Consider the following 16087-nt stretch of genomic DNA (forward strand, 5'->3'; position numbering starts at 1 on the left):
CGACGCTGAGGAGTTCCCGTGGCATGCACAGGAAAAGCGGCCCAGCTCCCCTAGGGCACTAGGCTTTCCAGAGGAGTGGCCATGTGCCGGTCAGCAGAGAAGAAAGGCCCAGAAGCATCAAGGGGATCAGGTGGAGGAGCCCAGGCTTCAGAGGCAACCATGTCTGGGTACAAACCCTGGCCCTGCACTCCATGAGCCTCAGTGTCCTTATCTGCGTAGTGGGTACAGTCAGACCTTCTTGCCTCACTTGCGCATGAAGGTGGTGCCAGGACAGTGGCCACCACCGACAACAGTGTTGGGAACAGAGGGTGCTGGCTGTCAAGGGCAAGACGGTGGTGGAGTCGCAGGAAGCAGGGACAGCCGCCCAGCCTGGGGAGGGAGCCCAAGTGCTTCCAGAGCCCAGACAGAATGGAAGCTGTCAACGGTGCAAACCCTAGCTTTATTGGTCCGGTTTGTTCACAGTGAGCGTTCCCAAGGCAGGGGTCTGAAGACTCCCCCCTCCTCCTGCCCCATGTGTGTGTTTCTGCCCTTGCGCCTGGGAAGAAGGAAGGGAGATGGCTCTTTGGGGGGTGGTGGCTACAGGGTAATTTAGTGTGGAGCCCAGGGTCTGTTCTTCAGAGCAGGAGGTAGAAGGGACCACATAAAGTTCTTTATTACAGACCTACAAAAAATGAGAGAATTATAGATTGCTCTCACTTGTTTGGGTTTCTTTTCTCCTTCTTCCTTTTTACAAAACAGAGGCAGGAAAGAAAAATGCAGGAGGCAGACAGGCCAGGCCCCGGGGTGCGGATCAGAAGAACCAGGGAGATGTGGGCTGAACGGGCCCTGCTGGCTGGCCTGGGGCTCTCTCCAGCATCCCGGGAGAACGGACAAGCCCTAGTGAGAGCAGACAAAAGACAGTGGGGGCGGGGGGAGGCGGCTGTCCCCAGATCAGCAGCAGCACCATTCCTCTGGCACTCAGCCGGGCTGGAAGCACGCAAGGCTCCCGTGTTTGGGGACCCGGTCTCCAAAGCATGGGCCCACAGGGGCCGAACAGAAGGGAGGAGGCAGGAAGGGCCAACACAGAAGGGCTCGGAGTTCTGTCGGGGGCCCTCCTGGAACCATGGGGGCCCAGGGGAGCAAGGGCAACCAGGCCTCTTCCCTGCTTGTCAGCCAATGAGCTTCTTCAGGAAGGCCTCCAGCTGGTCCTCATCCTTGATGCCCACAAACTTGTCCACCACGTCCCCATTCTTGATGGCCAGCACAGTGGGCACAGCTGACACCTACGTGGAGGAGACAAAGGGAGACCAGGTCACCCGGAGGCGAACTTTTCTCAACAGCCGTTCCCCAGCCTTTGTGAAGAAGGCTGGTGGTGTACGCAGGGCAGTGACTGCCTGAGCGGTGGGCGGGGCCCCCTCCCTTGGTGCAGGGGTGCTGCAGGGCTTTTCCACTGTGGGCTCCTGGCGGTCCCCTTCCTCCCCCAACCACAGGACTGACTCACTGGCCCAGTGGTTTGGCTGCAATGACAGGAGGGATGAAAATAGCCCACACAGCTGCAGGCCAGGGTGGGGGGCGGGGAGAAGCTCCCCGAGGGGCGGCCGGCCCTGGGGGGGTGGGGCCTGAGTCCTGGCTCTGCTGCCCACTAGCAGGCCACACCGCCTTCAGGGCCTTGGCGCCCTCTTCTGTAAAATGGGGGTGACAGCATCGACCTTGAGGGCTTAGGACAGAGATGAAAGAGTCACAGATAAAGCTGGGTGGTTAGGAGCTCAGGCCCTGGAAGTGGGTGACCCGATGTCAGGCCGCTCTGCGGAAGCCCCTTCATCACTCCGTCTCCTTGTTCCCATCGCAAAATGGAGACACTGAGCGCACTGATTGCCAGGTCCAGGGGCTGCACGAGGTAAGGCGAGCAGTCTCAGCACGGTGCCCGGCACCTGGCAGGGCCCTCAAGGGTCAGACCTGGCCGAGCGCCTGGTATGCAGCACTCAGCAAATGGTGGCCACAGAGAGCGTGTCAGAAAGTGTGCCACAGGCCCTGTGTCAGCCATGTTCGCTCGCTGCCTGAGTAGCCAGCAGGGTCCAGAAAGTCACTGACTCATACTGGACAGTGTGGGAGGAAAGGCTCAGCCACGTATGAGCTGATGTTTATTTATTAGGGGGGATGGAGGCAACATTCTTGGCCTATGAAGCATTTTTTCAAGTTCCCTCGGGGGACGCGTACAGATTCCATGGCACGTCCATGAGGCCCACTGCCCACTCTGGCATCGAGCATTTTCTGTGGCCTGGGCTCCCTGCCTGACATTTGTAGACATTTTTTAGAAAACGGATAAACAGAACAAGATAAACATTCTTTCCTTACACATGTTAACTGCAAAGTAACAGCAGTTTACACAAACCTATCGAGTCTTCGTGAATCGTTCTGAGTGCCGTCCTGCCCCTGAGTCACGCCAGGGAGCCGTACGGGGAGTTCGGATGTTCACACGGCGCGCAGGTCACGTTCACACGGCGCGCAGGTCGGTTACAAGAGAGCCGCAGGCCGCACCCGCCCGCTCTCACAGCCCGCCCCCACTGACTTTACGTGGCAGGCCTTGCCCCCCGCCCCTAATGGGCTCCGGGTGGACAAACTGAGGGAAGAGGACACAGTCCCTGTTCATATTAGTCCCATTAGGCCCCTTCAAGGACTGTCCAGGGGCTGACGCGGGTGGCAGAGGGAATGTGCGGGTGGACCCACGGGCAGTGGGCTGACCACGCGTGCGCTACTGTTTGTGGACCTACCGCTGGCTCCTGCCCTTGTTCATGACTGTGACCCGGGAGGTGGCATGAAGGGCAAAGTCCAGCATGCGGCTCGCCCGTCTCCAGGCACAGGCCAGGGCCCAGAGACGCTTGCTCCGCACTGTGCCACCAGTGTGGGGTGCACCAAGGCGGGCACGGAGCTGTGTGTTTTATTTTTTCGAAGACTTTATTTTAATTTTTTAAAAAGATTTTTATTTATTTATTCATGAGAGACAGAGAAAGAGAGAAAGGCAGAGGGAGAAACAGGCTCTCTACAGAGCAGGGAGCCTGACGTGGGACTCAATCCCAGGACCCCGGGATCGCGACCCGAGCCAAAGGCAGACGCCTAACCATCTGAGCCACCCAGGGGTGCTATTTTATTTATTTATTTATTGTTAAAGATTTATTTATTTATTTATTTGAAAGAGAGAGAGAGCGCGCGCGCGCACGAGAGGGAGGAGGGTCAGAGGGAGAAGCAGACTCCCCGCTGAGCAGGGAGCCCGATGCGGGACTCGATCCCGGGACTCCGGGATCGTGACCTGAGCCGAAGGCAGTCGCTTAACCAAATGAGCCACCCAGGCATCCTTTTATTTTTTTAAGTAATCTCTACACCCAACCTGGGGCGTGAACTCACAACCTGAGATTAAGAGTCACACACTCTGGGGGCACCTGGGTAGCTCAGTCGGTTGGGTGTCTGCCTTCAGCTCTGGTCATGATCCTGGGGTCCCAGGACGGAGCCCCGCATTGGGCTCCCGGCTCAGTGGGGAGCCTACATCTCCCTCTCCTCCCCGCTCATGCTCTCTCTATCTCTGTCCCTCTCTCTCGCAAATAAATAAATAAAATATTAAAAAAAAAAAATCACACACTCGGAGCGAGCCAGCCAGGTGCCCGTGGAGCTGTGTTCCTATGCGCCCCCTAGTGGCCTGTGAGGGCAGCAAGGGCACCTTGAATCCAGCCATTCAACTGAGGGACAAGGCTCAAGCATTAACTGGATCCCATCCTGTTCTGTTTCTTTAACTGCTATAAAAACTGTATGTCGTATGAGAAGTGGTCTAATGGCTTTTATGTGTCCTCTAAGTAGGACACATAAAGCTCGCTGAGGTGGCTTGGAGTGGTGTCAGTTTTCAGAGGCTCCAGGCCAGGCCCGCCACGATCACATTTGTGCAAACTCACATGCGTGCACGCACACGTCCGGCCATGCTGCACTCAGACGTACAGCAGATACTCCAAGGTCTAGTCTTCACTGACCAAGGGCGTCCTTCGGAGGGTAAGTCTAAATCAGACGAGTGCACACAGCAACGGGCTTGCCAAGAGGCTGGTCTTCCCAGGACGCTGCAGTCCATACCTGGGGTGGGGCTGGACTTCCCTCCCCCCCAGGGAGGAGGATGTGGCTTTGCGGATCCTGAGTCTGGCTCACAAATCAGGAGGGGCTGGTGCTTGTAAACACTGCCTTAAATGGAAGTGCACAGGTCCTTGGCACAGTCCTCTGGAATGTGATCTAAGTGGAAGAGGGGCCGCCGTGGGGCAGGAACGCGGCTTCGCTCTCTGTTCTGGCAGCTCTGAGGGGACCGTGCTACCACGCGCTGTTCCTCCTCCTGCTCTGCGACACCACCTGGAACCTTCCAGGCTGGGCCTGAGACGCTGGGGACTCGTGTGTGTGTGTGTGTGTGGGGGGGAGGGGTCTGTTCCCACGGACCTGCAGTCCACTAGCCACACGGCTACGGAGCTCAATGATCCTGCTAAGTCTCCCCCCGCCTCTCCTCCCCATTCCCCATCTGTGAGGGCCTACCAAGGGATAGGCACCACGCCAGTTGTCAAATAGGCTGGCAACCTCCTTCTTGGCTAATTGCGGAGCTAATGCAAAGGAAAAGATCACTGTCAGCCAGGCCACTACGTACCGGGGGGTTTCTCACGTGTTGGGGTGACACTAACCACTTGCGGATGCGACCTCATAAATTCGCACCGCAAGGTGGGGTCGCTTTACAGAGAAGACCGAGGCCCAAGAGCTGAGTGACTAAGTGGTAGAGCTGGGGTCTGACACGAGATCTGACTGCTGTCGTGACGTCTAACTGCACCACTCGCTGGCCTCAGAGCTCCTGAGTCCCGGCAGGGCGAGGAAGCCCAGGTAGGGAAGCGCCTAAAGGCTGATGCCACGCTTCAAATGAGAAGCCTTTGGATCCAGGAGGATTCTTGGAAAAAACTATTATTATGATTATTACTTTTTTAAGATTTTATTTTTTTAAGTGATCTCTGCATCCAATGTCAGGCTTGAGCTCACAACCCCGAGATCAAGAACTGCATGCGCCACTGATTCAGCCAGCCAGGTGCCCCAGGAAAAAAACTATTATTAAAAAAAATGAAATCCAGGGGCGCCTGGGTGGCTCAGTCAGTTAAGTGTCTGACTCTTGATCTCAGCTCAGGTCTTGATCTGATCAGGGCTGTGGGTTCAAGCCCCACGCTGGGCTCTGAGCTGGGCATGAAGCCTACTCAAAAAATCAAATCCAACTATACGACATTCTGGAAAAGGCAAAACTATGGAGACAGTAAAAAGATCAGTGGTTGCCAGGGGTCCAAGGGGAAGAGGGAGGAGAAAGTGGAGCACAGGGGATTTTAAAGATGGTGAAACTCTTCTGTACAAAACTAATGATGGATGCATGTGACTGTACATTTGTCCAAACCCATGAGATGGACACCACCAGGTGTGAACCCTCACATGCCCCCACATGCCCCCTAGAAGGTCAGCACAGGACTTTGGAACTTTTGCTTCTTCATGTTTGGTTCCAGACTGCTGGCAGCAGTCACTGAGAAGCTTGTAGAAAAGCAGAATCTCAGGCTCTTCCTAGACCTGCTGATTCATAACCTGCTTTTAAGCAACATCCCAGATCATATGCACATTTGTGGAGCACTGATTTAGAACACTTTCGAAGTAGGGGCTATGGTAATGATTAAAGTACTATACTTTCCAACTATGAAATATTATTATTCAATGAACTATGAAGTTACATGAAACATTAAAAGGGAAAAAATTCAAATAAAAGCATAAACCAGTTACCCCAAAATCGTGACAGTGATTGTGTTGGGATGGTTAAGACGACAGGTGACTTTTCACCCTCATTATTTCTTACCTGGCTGTTTTTCTAATACTTATTAAAGGGCCTTCTCTATACGAGGAGAAAACAAAAGGAAAACAGCTCCAAGTGTGAAGCCAGAAGAAGCCCCAGAGGAGAGCACAGAGGCTCAAGGGTCCACATCTGGATTTGCTCTTTGCCCCCAGTAGCTGGCAAGGTCTGAACGATCAGGGAATGCCCAGCCATTCAGTGGGGACGAAGAGCTGGGAGACCAGAGAGCTTTTTTCCGGCCAACCCAGGGCAATGCGCAAATGGGGGTGGGGACACCAAAACCCCAAGGCCCCCAGCCTTTCCATTCCGTCTCCTTTGGGAGACAGTGGAGTTCTAGGGTGGACAGCTGACCGAAGCAGAGGTGTGGTGCAAAGGGAATTTGTGTGAGGAAGGAGACACCCTGAGGGTGTGTGCTGGGCATGGGGGTGGGGCAGAGTTCAGGAAAGCTCGGGGAGAAGCACCAAATTCCCTGAATACAACTTAAAGCAGTTTCTCCCACATGTTCATCCAACACTTGGAAAAGGAGGAAGCTGGCTCAGGAGGTACCATGGATCTCTCAGCTGAAACTTCTTCCTCAGGCTCTCTTCCAAAAGAACAGGTGTGAAGGAAGGGAGGAAAGGGCTGGGGGAGGGGGTCAGGACAACCCCAGTTGGAGCTTCCTAAGCACCGCAGTGACATCCGCCCAGGGCTTGGCAAAACAAGAGCCATGTGATGTGGGCCCAACCACCCTGAGGTCCTTCTGTGTGACCGACACACGATTTGGACAGCAGACAGAGGGAGGAGCAAGAAGATCCTACCCACCTCCCACACACACTTTCCAGGCCTGACCACAGGACCTCGGTGGCCAGCCCGACATCACCAGGCTCCCTGGAATGCAGGTGGGGATGGGTCATTCTTCTTGCCATCTGTACCAGCTTAACAATTCCTGGAGCATGGCTGGCACTCAGGGTGTGTCTGCTGAGAAGTTCCACTAGCTGAGGCTGATTGCTGTGGTGGCAGGAGTTGGCCTAAGATACCTTACGCCTGCTGGTCACCCTGGGGATGTTCTGGTCACTCCAGCCCTAAGCTCATCCCCGCAGCTGCTGTGGGCTTTGGGGGAGGGATGGACAAGGAGGAGAAAGGCAGGAGCATCTAAATGGCCAGTAAGTGCCCCCTTAACTGAAAGATCAGTGGGAGAGTTTTAAAAAAAAAACAGCGCCTCGGGGCACCTGGCTGGCTCAGTAGGGCATGTGACTCTTGATCTTGGGGTTGTGAGTTCGAGCTCCACGTTGGGGGTATTGTTTACTTAACAAAACAAAACACAAAAACAGCAAGTCATCCCTCCCCCATAAGCCCTTTGTAAGCAGCCCCAAATCTCTTGCTCAGTGCCATGGACAGTCTTCCTTCGGTAACACCCCCTCCTCCACCTGCAGTGGTCATCGGTGGCTTTGCCTGCCCAGCATCTACTTCCTTTGCCTCTGTTTGGGGCAGATGTTCCGGTGGGTGAACACTCCCACCCGAGTGCAACAGGTGGCCAGCCTATCCTCACCCCCGCTCCCATGGGGACCACCTGGAGGCGGACCTCTACTTGAGCTGGTCTCGTGAGCGCTGAGCCTGGACTTACAAACTCTGAAGGGAACAGGCCCCCTCGTTCAGTCACTGGCTACCCAGAAGGAAGGAGGGATGGAGGCTCACTCCGGCCAGATCAAGAGAACCAGAAATCTGGATTTTCTCGTGAAATCTCTACTTTAGATACCAGCATCTGGTTCAGTATTTAAAAAAAAAGAACCCAAAGGCCAGATCAAATGTGTCGGGGAACCAGATCTGGCCACAGGCCACCAGGCACAACCTCGGCTCGGTAATAACGGTATCCTCAGCATGGTTTCCCGACCCCTTCCCCTCTGGCCACAGCCAACGTCCCCCACGGCCTGTGTTCTCATTCCCTGCTCAGTTCTCCATGCTGGCCATCCAGCCGCAGTGCACCTCTCCCTTTTCTCCAGCTGTCCTGGTCTCCGAGGCTGGGAGGGTGCCCCCACACCCCACGCGTGTCCCGCTCCAAGCACACAGGCACAGCTATTCTGTGAGCAAACTGGGCTCACACTGACCACACTTGCATTTGATGTCTGCTCTGCCTAGACTGCTCTTCCAAAGAGCTGCCTGGTTCATTTCCTTACTCCCTCTAGGTCTTTGTTCAGATGTCAGCTTCTTAAGAGAGGCCTTCCTGAGTCCACCCTTTTATTTTTTATTTACTTACTTATTTGTTTTTAAAGGAAGCTCTACAACCAATGCAGGGCTTGAACTCACACGCCTGAGATCAAGAGTCGCACACACCACTGAACCAGCCAGGTGCGCCCCCCGCCCCACCGCCCACCCTTTTAAAAATGAACCCCTCCCTAGCCCCATGCTTAGCCCTACCTCCTCTTCCTGATTTACTTTTTCCCCACTGTATTTATTATCTAAAGCAGGATCAGTGAACTATGGCCCATGGGCCAAACCCAGTTTGCTGCCTATTTGTGTGGATAAAGTTTTACTGACACACAACTACGCCCATTTGTTTATATACTGTCTCTGGCTGCTTCCAGTGGCAGCTGGGTATTTGCAATAGAGACCAATGCCCTGTAAAGATTCAAGTATGTTCCACCTGGTCCTCTAGAGAAAAAGTGTGCCAACCCCCCATCAAATATACTAGAGGGATGGGCGCCTGGGTGGCTCAGTTAAGCATCTGCCTTCGGCTCAGGTCACGATCCCGGGGTCCTGGGATTGAGCCCCGCATCGGGCTCCCTGTTTGGGGGGGAAGCCTGCTTCTCCCCCTCCCACTGCCGCTCCCCCTGCTTGTGCTCCCTCTCTCTGACAAATAAATAAATGAAATCTTAAAAAAAAACAAAAAACAAAAACAAACTAACTGGAATGTAGGCTCCACGAAGGCAGGGATTTTGTCCACTTTGTCCACTGCCTTATCAACAACCAAGATACAGCACCTGGCATTTAAGAGACTCTGAACACACACACCAACGGAACACATTAGACTCCCTCCTGTCTCAGTGTGTGCCGTGCACTTGGCCCTTCTCCATGCATTCTCCGTGGCCCCACTCAGAGGTCCCCCTAGTGGGAAGCATTCCCTCCTCCACCCCCCCACCCCCCTCCCCAACAATCAGTCCTTCCTTTGTGCACCTCTGCTCTCAGCACTTCTCACCATATGGTGCTGAGCACATCATTTCATATGGTGAAATGATCTGTCTACCTGTTGTTCTCTTGCTAGACTAAGAGTGCTGGACACAAGGAGTTGTCTTTCTTGTGCCAGAGTCATGAGTGCCTGGCACATGCCAGGGCTCCCACGTGACTGCTGACTGAATATGTGCACGGATGAATATATGAACGAAGGAACGCATCCATGCCCCAAGACTCAGAGAATAAGCTGGTTGTTTAGATCATACATTCCACTTCCTAAAGGTGGTGAAGAGACACAAGTGGCTCAGAGGCTCAACAGAGTCACATCTTCAAAGTGCCCTGAACTCCTGAGCATGCTAGAAAAAACTGAGACACCCCTTATTGGCTACTGGTGGTCCTCAAGCACCCCCCACACCAGCCGCACTGGGGCAGTCCCCTGCCAACTCATACCTCATATTCTAGGGCGAGGTCTGTGTGGTCGTCAATATCCACCTTGGCCATCACCACTTTTCCATGCTGCTTGGCCACCACCTTCTCTAACCTTGGCCCCAGGATCTTGCACGGGCCACACCACCTCAGAAGGGCAGAGAGGAAGCATCCAGTCACAAGAGTGCTTAGCAATCGATCTTCTGTCTCCCCAGAATCTTCTCTTGAGCCACATCTTTCTGAGGGGCCTTTTGCCCTTCTCAGCTCTGTGTACAGTGATTGAATATTAACCTATAATGTTGACACGCCAAACAATAAAGCCAGCACTCTGCAGTGGGGGGATTTTCAGAGGTCCCAGGCTTCTAAAACACAGTCTTCATCAGAAGACTCTTATAAAGGTTATTTCAGCAACCATAAGAGAAATACACTGTCATACAGAAAAATGTGAGATCTGAAGTTAAAAGGGTTGGGTTCAGGGCGCCTGGGTGGCTCAGTTGGTTAAGCGACTGCCTTCGGCTCAGGTCATGATCCTGGAGTCCCGGGATCGAGTCCCACATCGGGCTCCCTGCTCAGCAGGGAGTCTGCTTCTCCCTCTGACCCTCCCCCCTCTCATGCTCTCTCTCTCTCTCTCATTCTCTCTCAAATAAATAAATAAATAAAATCTTTAAAAAAAAAAAAGGGTTGGGTTCAAACAGAGATTCCTCACCAAACGGCTGACTGTTCTGGAGGCTCAGTTTCCTCTTTTTGACTAAGAGAGATTATGCCTCTCACAACAGTGATGAGAAATCCACTAAGGCAATGGGGCTCAACGTGCTCTCTAAAATGCAGAGTTACTTCACACACCTCATGGTGTGTGTGAACCACGGGGAGGAGACGCCAATGCTAGGGAGCGTCTCCAACATGCTCGTCACTATGCCGGGACCTTCTCCGCTTTTACTGCCCAGAGCCCTCAACCCCACAAAGGAAAACACCTTCTTAAGAAACTAAGGACCATACAAGTTAAGGAACTTGTGGCAAGGTCCCAGGGCTTGACAGGCACCCTGGGATTGCAACCCAAGGCTGTGCTCCAAATGTGTTCTTTGAGCCCTGGGTTATTCTGTGATCTCCCAGGCCCAGGGTCAACTGCTCACACTGCACTCATCACAGGTGCTCCCCTCTGGGTGGTGAGCTCTGTGACAACAGGCTGTCATCTCCAGGGTACTAAGCAAACTCTCGTCTTACTTTCTGGTCAGAGAAGAAAATGAGGCATCATCCCATTTATCATTCATTTTGGAAGTCCTCGCCTTACAAGGAAGGGAGAAAGCTCTGCTGGCCATGAACCCCTGGCCGACGACCCTTATTTTAAGTCTCAGCCTTTAAAACCCTTTCTGTTCAGAGATGTCAACTAATGAACTCACAACACCTAAAACCCCACTTTGCAAGAACTTATCTCCAATTATAAGTGAAGGGGAAGCGCAAGGACATCAGACGGCATGCACAAGGCAACGTGGTGAGTCCGAGAGAAAGAACGGGAAAGAAAGCAAAACAATCTGTCAGAGATTTGCCCAGAAGGCCTTCCAACTTCTAACCCAGGCTACACAAGGATGCCTCAATCTGAGGGGTTAGTCCAAGTTGTTTTGTAGCCAGGAGGCTAGTCAGGACCCAAAGTCTGGAAATGAGGAAGGCCAAGCTAACAATCAGAAAGCTATCAGCGTTTAAATACCCCTACAACAAACTTCTACAGCCCTGAAAAGAAAACGCTGCCCATTCCCTGCGTGCTTGGGCACCACTGTGGTGGCACCGATAACTTTTTGCCAGCCCTTCCCCGTTTTGGTTGTTAAAAATCAACTTATCTGCAGGGCCAGGAATTGGTATACACCCAAAGCCAGACGATGTGATTGTCCTATTTTTCCTGCTTTGGTCCAAGCTGAAGGGGACTCTGAGCCATTTGGGCAGTGAGATACAGAACCTGAGTGTTTCTCAGCGCCAGTGACAGTGAGCTCTGAAGACTGTTCACTAGTCTGTGTCCTATCAGACTACGCTCAATCTTTGAGTGCGAGGGTTGGGTCTTATCGGTCTTTGGAATGAGACTATGTCTGAGAAGCATCAAACGTGGGACTGAGACCCAGCAGGTACTCAATAAATTCCTGAACAAGGAACACCCCAGTCTTCTGCTGACCCCCCAGGACTCACTGTGCATGGAAATCCACAACCACTGGTGTTTCACTATTGACAACTCGGTCTTGAAAGTCAGGTCCATCCTGGATGTTAAAGGTCGTTGTGCACACTCTGGTGATGTATATTGACCGGGCTTGGTTGGGTGTTACTGTCAGGTCACCAGGACTGCACTGCGGGGCCCTGTGGGTGAGGGGTGCCCACCGACCCTGAGGGGGCTTCCTGGAGATGATGGAGGACAGGAACCTCCTCAGGAGAAGTCGCTGAGCCATCTGTGAGGGGAAAAAGGCAGGAAGAGTTCAGGAAGTCAATACACTAGGAAAAGAAAAGTATCTGGGCAGTACTGTGGGGCTCAAGATTCAGGGCCCGAAGAAGAATGCCAGGAAATGACACATAAGATTTCTAGAGTAGAGGTTAAGTGAAGCATGAGAATCAAAAAGCAGAAGGAATCGCAAACCAGGACAGGAAAACTGGGCTGACAACCAAAAAGAAGTCAGGATGTGGGCGGAGTTACAACAGAAGGGAGGGAGGAACATATATTTACGGAGCACCTGCTAAGGGCCAAGTCCATGTCCATCCCCATCCCCATCCCCAAGTGCCCTATACACATTACAGTTCTCCCAGATCACCCTGGAGGAAGTTTCTACAGTATTGCTCACAACACAATGAGGAGTCCGAGGCTCAGGTAAATTGTGACATGCCCAAAGTAACCTAACTATTAAATGAGAGTCAACGTTGGAACCCAAGGCCGTCTGCAAATTCTTTATTAATCGTTTAATAGGCGTTTTAATGGGAAATTAAGGGAAAAGGGGGTTATCAAAGGATCAGGAAAGAGGAATCGCAACAATTCAAGGGGAACTAAGAGGTTCAGGAACAGGAGTTCCTGAGTGTGTAGAGGGTTCTAAAAAAAAAAGGACGTGACTGGGGAATCGGACGCCACCGGGGATCCCGGCTCAACGGAGGACAGGTCCCCCCGCCCGCTCGGCCGCCGGACAGCGCAGGAACAGGCCCGGAGCGTGTCTCCGCCGCGACACCACCTCGAGCCACCCCCACGAGCCTCCTACCTCCCTGCAGCGCGAGCGGAGGGATGCACAGCCCGGCCCTCCCCGCCAGTCAAGGGCACTCCTGCCGTCACTTCCTCAGGGGAGGGCCCTTCGAGCATCACTTCCGGGGACAGACAACCGGGAGCTTTTCTCTCCGCAGCTTGGATTTTCCACCAATGGGAATGGCGGGAGGCGGCACAGCGGAAGGGGTGGAGCTTCAGTTAGGGACAGGAAGAGAGGGGCTCTCGGGGCGGGGGGGGGGAAGGAGAGAACGGAAGTGGGGGTGGGCTCTCGAAAGGAAGCACCGCGAGAAGGGGCGGGCCCTCGGGGGGAGGGACGGGAGGAGGGGGCGGGCTCTTGGGGAAGGACCGGAAGAGGCTGTGGCCCTCGGGGAGGGGCCGGAAGTGGCGGGCGGGCCCTAGAGCAGGGTCCGGAAGAAGAGGAGGAGGAAGGTGGTGGGAGCACGGGGGAGGTAGTCATGGGAGGAAAGGGCGGGAGGGAGGCGTGGCTCTGGGTCTTGCAAACTCCGGCACCGCCTACCTCTTTGCCTCAGGGTCTTCCAAAAACTGGAGGTGCTGAAGATTCCTTGCCTCCCGTTTTACAAAGGAGGAAGCTAAGTTCCTCGAAGGCGGAGTGCTGGTTGGGGGCAAAAGACCCTAACTGGGCGTAAAGAGGACGCTCTGTAGCCCTTGCCTGTCACACACAACTCTACGACCTCGTGGTTATCGGGCAAGTCACGCTGGCCCGGGGGCTTCTGTTTCCCAGTACCCGACATGAAAGGCTGGGCTTGTCTCAAGCCTCTTTGGAGTCGCTAGGGAACTGGGCCTGGACAAGCTGCCAGGTGGTGGTGGTACTTGGAGGGCCTGACTTTGAGGCCCCTGGTGAAGTGTTGTGACCTGTGGACTTGCTTGGGCCTCGGTTTTCCTTCTGCACCCACCCTCATTGTCACGGGCAGCGGGGGGTATAAGCGTCCTCTGTGTGTCCCAGGCTGGAGTCACAGCCAGATCTGTCTTCCCTGCTCCCCAACCGTACATTACCACCACTCGTGGCCTCATGGCTCTAGGAATATATCACTGCCTTTTTCCTGCTCCTTGCCTTTGTTCAATTTGAAATGCTTTTTTTCTCTCTCCACTTGATGGTACACCTGCTCATCACTTCTTATAATGACTTTTTTTTTTTAAAGATTTTGTTTATTTATTTGGACAGAGAGATGGAGAGAGCACAAAGAGGCAGAACAGCAGGCAGAGGGAGAGGGAGAAGCAGGCTCCCTGCTGAGCAGGGAGCCGGACACGGGGCTGGGTCCCAGGACCCTGGGATCATGACCTGAGCTGAAGGCAGACGCCTAACTGACTGACCCACCCAGGCATCCTGTCATCACTTCTTCTTTGAGCAGCATTAATTGCTTCCTTATCTGTCGTGCTTGGCTCATAACTCTTGCATATAACACATTGTAAGGTGTCTGTACCACATGCTTCCTGAGAGTAGGAATTTGTAGCTTTTATTTGACTTTATGTGCCTAGCAATCTGATACAGTGCCTGGCTCACAGAGGATGTTCCATAGATGCTTATTAAACAGTACCTTTGGATATCTCAGGGAACAGTTTGCAGAAAGGTTATGTGACTTGTCCAAGGTTACAAGGAAGGTAAATTGGCAGAGCCCCATCACACGCCTCCATTTCAATCTACCTTCCAGCCAGTGGGAATCCCTTACTGTTCCAGAATTTGCTTAAATGTCTCTCCTCTCCCTGAATTTTGCAGTTGCTACTCTTTATGACTGGAAGGCGTTTCCCTCTACTCTCCATGGGAGAAAATGCTACCAGATGCCAGACTAGGCATCATCTTTGGAGACCCTTCCCTGAGTGTCCTCGAGTGGGAGAGATGCCCTTCTCTGAGCTTCCACAGCCCCTGTGCATCTGTCAATCAACCACCACGCTCAACACTCTGTTGTTACTGTCTGTTTCTTTTTCTTTGTTTCCACTGCATTTATTTATTAAAAAATGTTAAAAAGAAAAAAACTTCAGGGCACCTGGCTGGTTCAGTTGGAGGAGCATGTGATTCTTGATCTCGGGGTTGTGAGTTCAAGCCCCATGTTGGGTGTAGAGATTACTTAAAAATGAAAAATCTAGGGGCACCTGGGTGGTTCAGTCAGTTAAGTGTCTGACTTTGGCTTAGGTCATGATCTTGGGGCCCTGGGATCGAGCCCCGTGTCGGGCTCCCCGCTCGGTGGGGAATCTGCTTGTCCTCTGCCCTTTCCCCCTGCTCATTCTCTCTCTCTCTCTCTCTCTCAAATAAATAAATAAATAAAATCTTTAAAAAATTGAAAAATCTAAAAAACAAACATAATTCACTCTCCATTTTCCAACGGCTCTCATCCTTCCCTCTTGCCCACACAACTCCTGACCCATTTCCTCAGGGCCAGTTCATGACCGGACGTGTTCACTGCCGTTTTCACAGAAAACAACCAGTGTCCAGGATGGAGGGGGAAGAAGACGGGAAGAGGGCCACAGTCCTGTCCAGGTTCCTTCCAAAGGTAGGCCGGGTGGAGATTCCCAGAATTCAGACGAAAGGGCTGGTGGCTTCACAATGACGCAGTCTAACTAAAGTGGGCTGGAGAGGGGGGAGGGTAGCCCGCCAGAGGCATCAGAGGACAGTTCATGGGCTTGTGTCATGAAAAATGGATGCCAGAAGGATGGGGAGGCCAGGGAGGCAGTCTTGTGGGAAGTTTCACAATGCTCCCGTGCTGGGACGTGCGGAAAGTCTAGAGGGCACCAAGAGCCTCACGCATTTTGGCGGAAAAACTTCCTCTGGTGTGGGAAAGGCACAAAGATGCCCCGGACACTGAGAAGGGCTAAGGGAGGGAGGCACAATTTCACAAAGCGCAGTGGCCACAGACTGGAGCCATGGGGCTCATGCTTCTGACACAGAAACTACAAAATACTCTCTGCTGCTTTCTTCCTTGCTCCTCATTATAGTGTCAGCTCCCGCAGGGTCCGTCTGTCTCTCCACTGCTTACCTCAGGGCCTAGGGCACCATAGTAGGTGCTCAGTGATGATTTGTTCCATGAACAGAGCGCGGGAGCACAAATCACATCTTCTAATCCCGAATCTCATTTTCGCCACCATATTACATGGCTCCGTGAGACCCTTCCCAAATCGCTGCCATGGTATTTTTGTGTTGGTTTTTTTTCCCCCCCACTTTGTCTTGGCCATGTTTGTTCTCCGTGCAGTTGGCGGGTTCACTCCCTTGCTCCCCTGGTGTGCACAGTCACAGCTGTGCAGGGACCTTCCTCCGGGATGGGAGAGGGAATCTGTGGAATAGCCCCACCCCACCCCACCCCCCGGTCATCGGCTGTGTCAGCCTTCCACTTAGTAGGTTGTCCATCACAGGCAGGAGACTAGGGGAGAGTGTGGGCAGGCGTGGCCTTCTCTACCGTGTCTGACCTTTTGTTTTG

General features: G+C 53.2%; 1 protein-coding gene across 1 annotated transcript; it reads right to left on the minus strand.

Moving 5' to 3' along the window:
• Window positions 1–420: 420 nt before the first annotated feature.
• TXN2 (thioredoxin 2) lies at window positions 421–12765 on the minus strand. The gene is made up of 4 exons (XM_028115609.2): window positions 12658–12765; window positions 11612–11865; window positions 9464–9587; window positions 421–1262 (listed from the first exon to the last, which is right to left on the minus strand). The coding sequence occupies exons 2-4, from the start codon at window positions 11863–11865 to the stop codon at window positions 1149–1151; spliced, it is 492 nt and encodes a 163-aa protein (XP_027971410.1). The 5' UTR covers window positions 12658–12765; the 3' UTR covers window positions 421–1148.
• Between the last annotated feature and the right edge of the window lie 3322 nt (window positions 12766–16087).

This window comes from Eumetopias jubatus, unplaced genomic scaffold (assembly GCF_037043125.1).
Source record: "Eumetopias jubatus isolate StellerSeaLion01/CBP00866 unplaced genomic scaffold, mEumJub1_p1.0 scaffold_8, whole genome shotgun sequence".
Classification (NCBI taxonomy): Eukaryota; Metazoa; Chordata; class Mammalia; order Carnivora; family Otariidae; genus Eumetopias; species Eumetopias jubatus.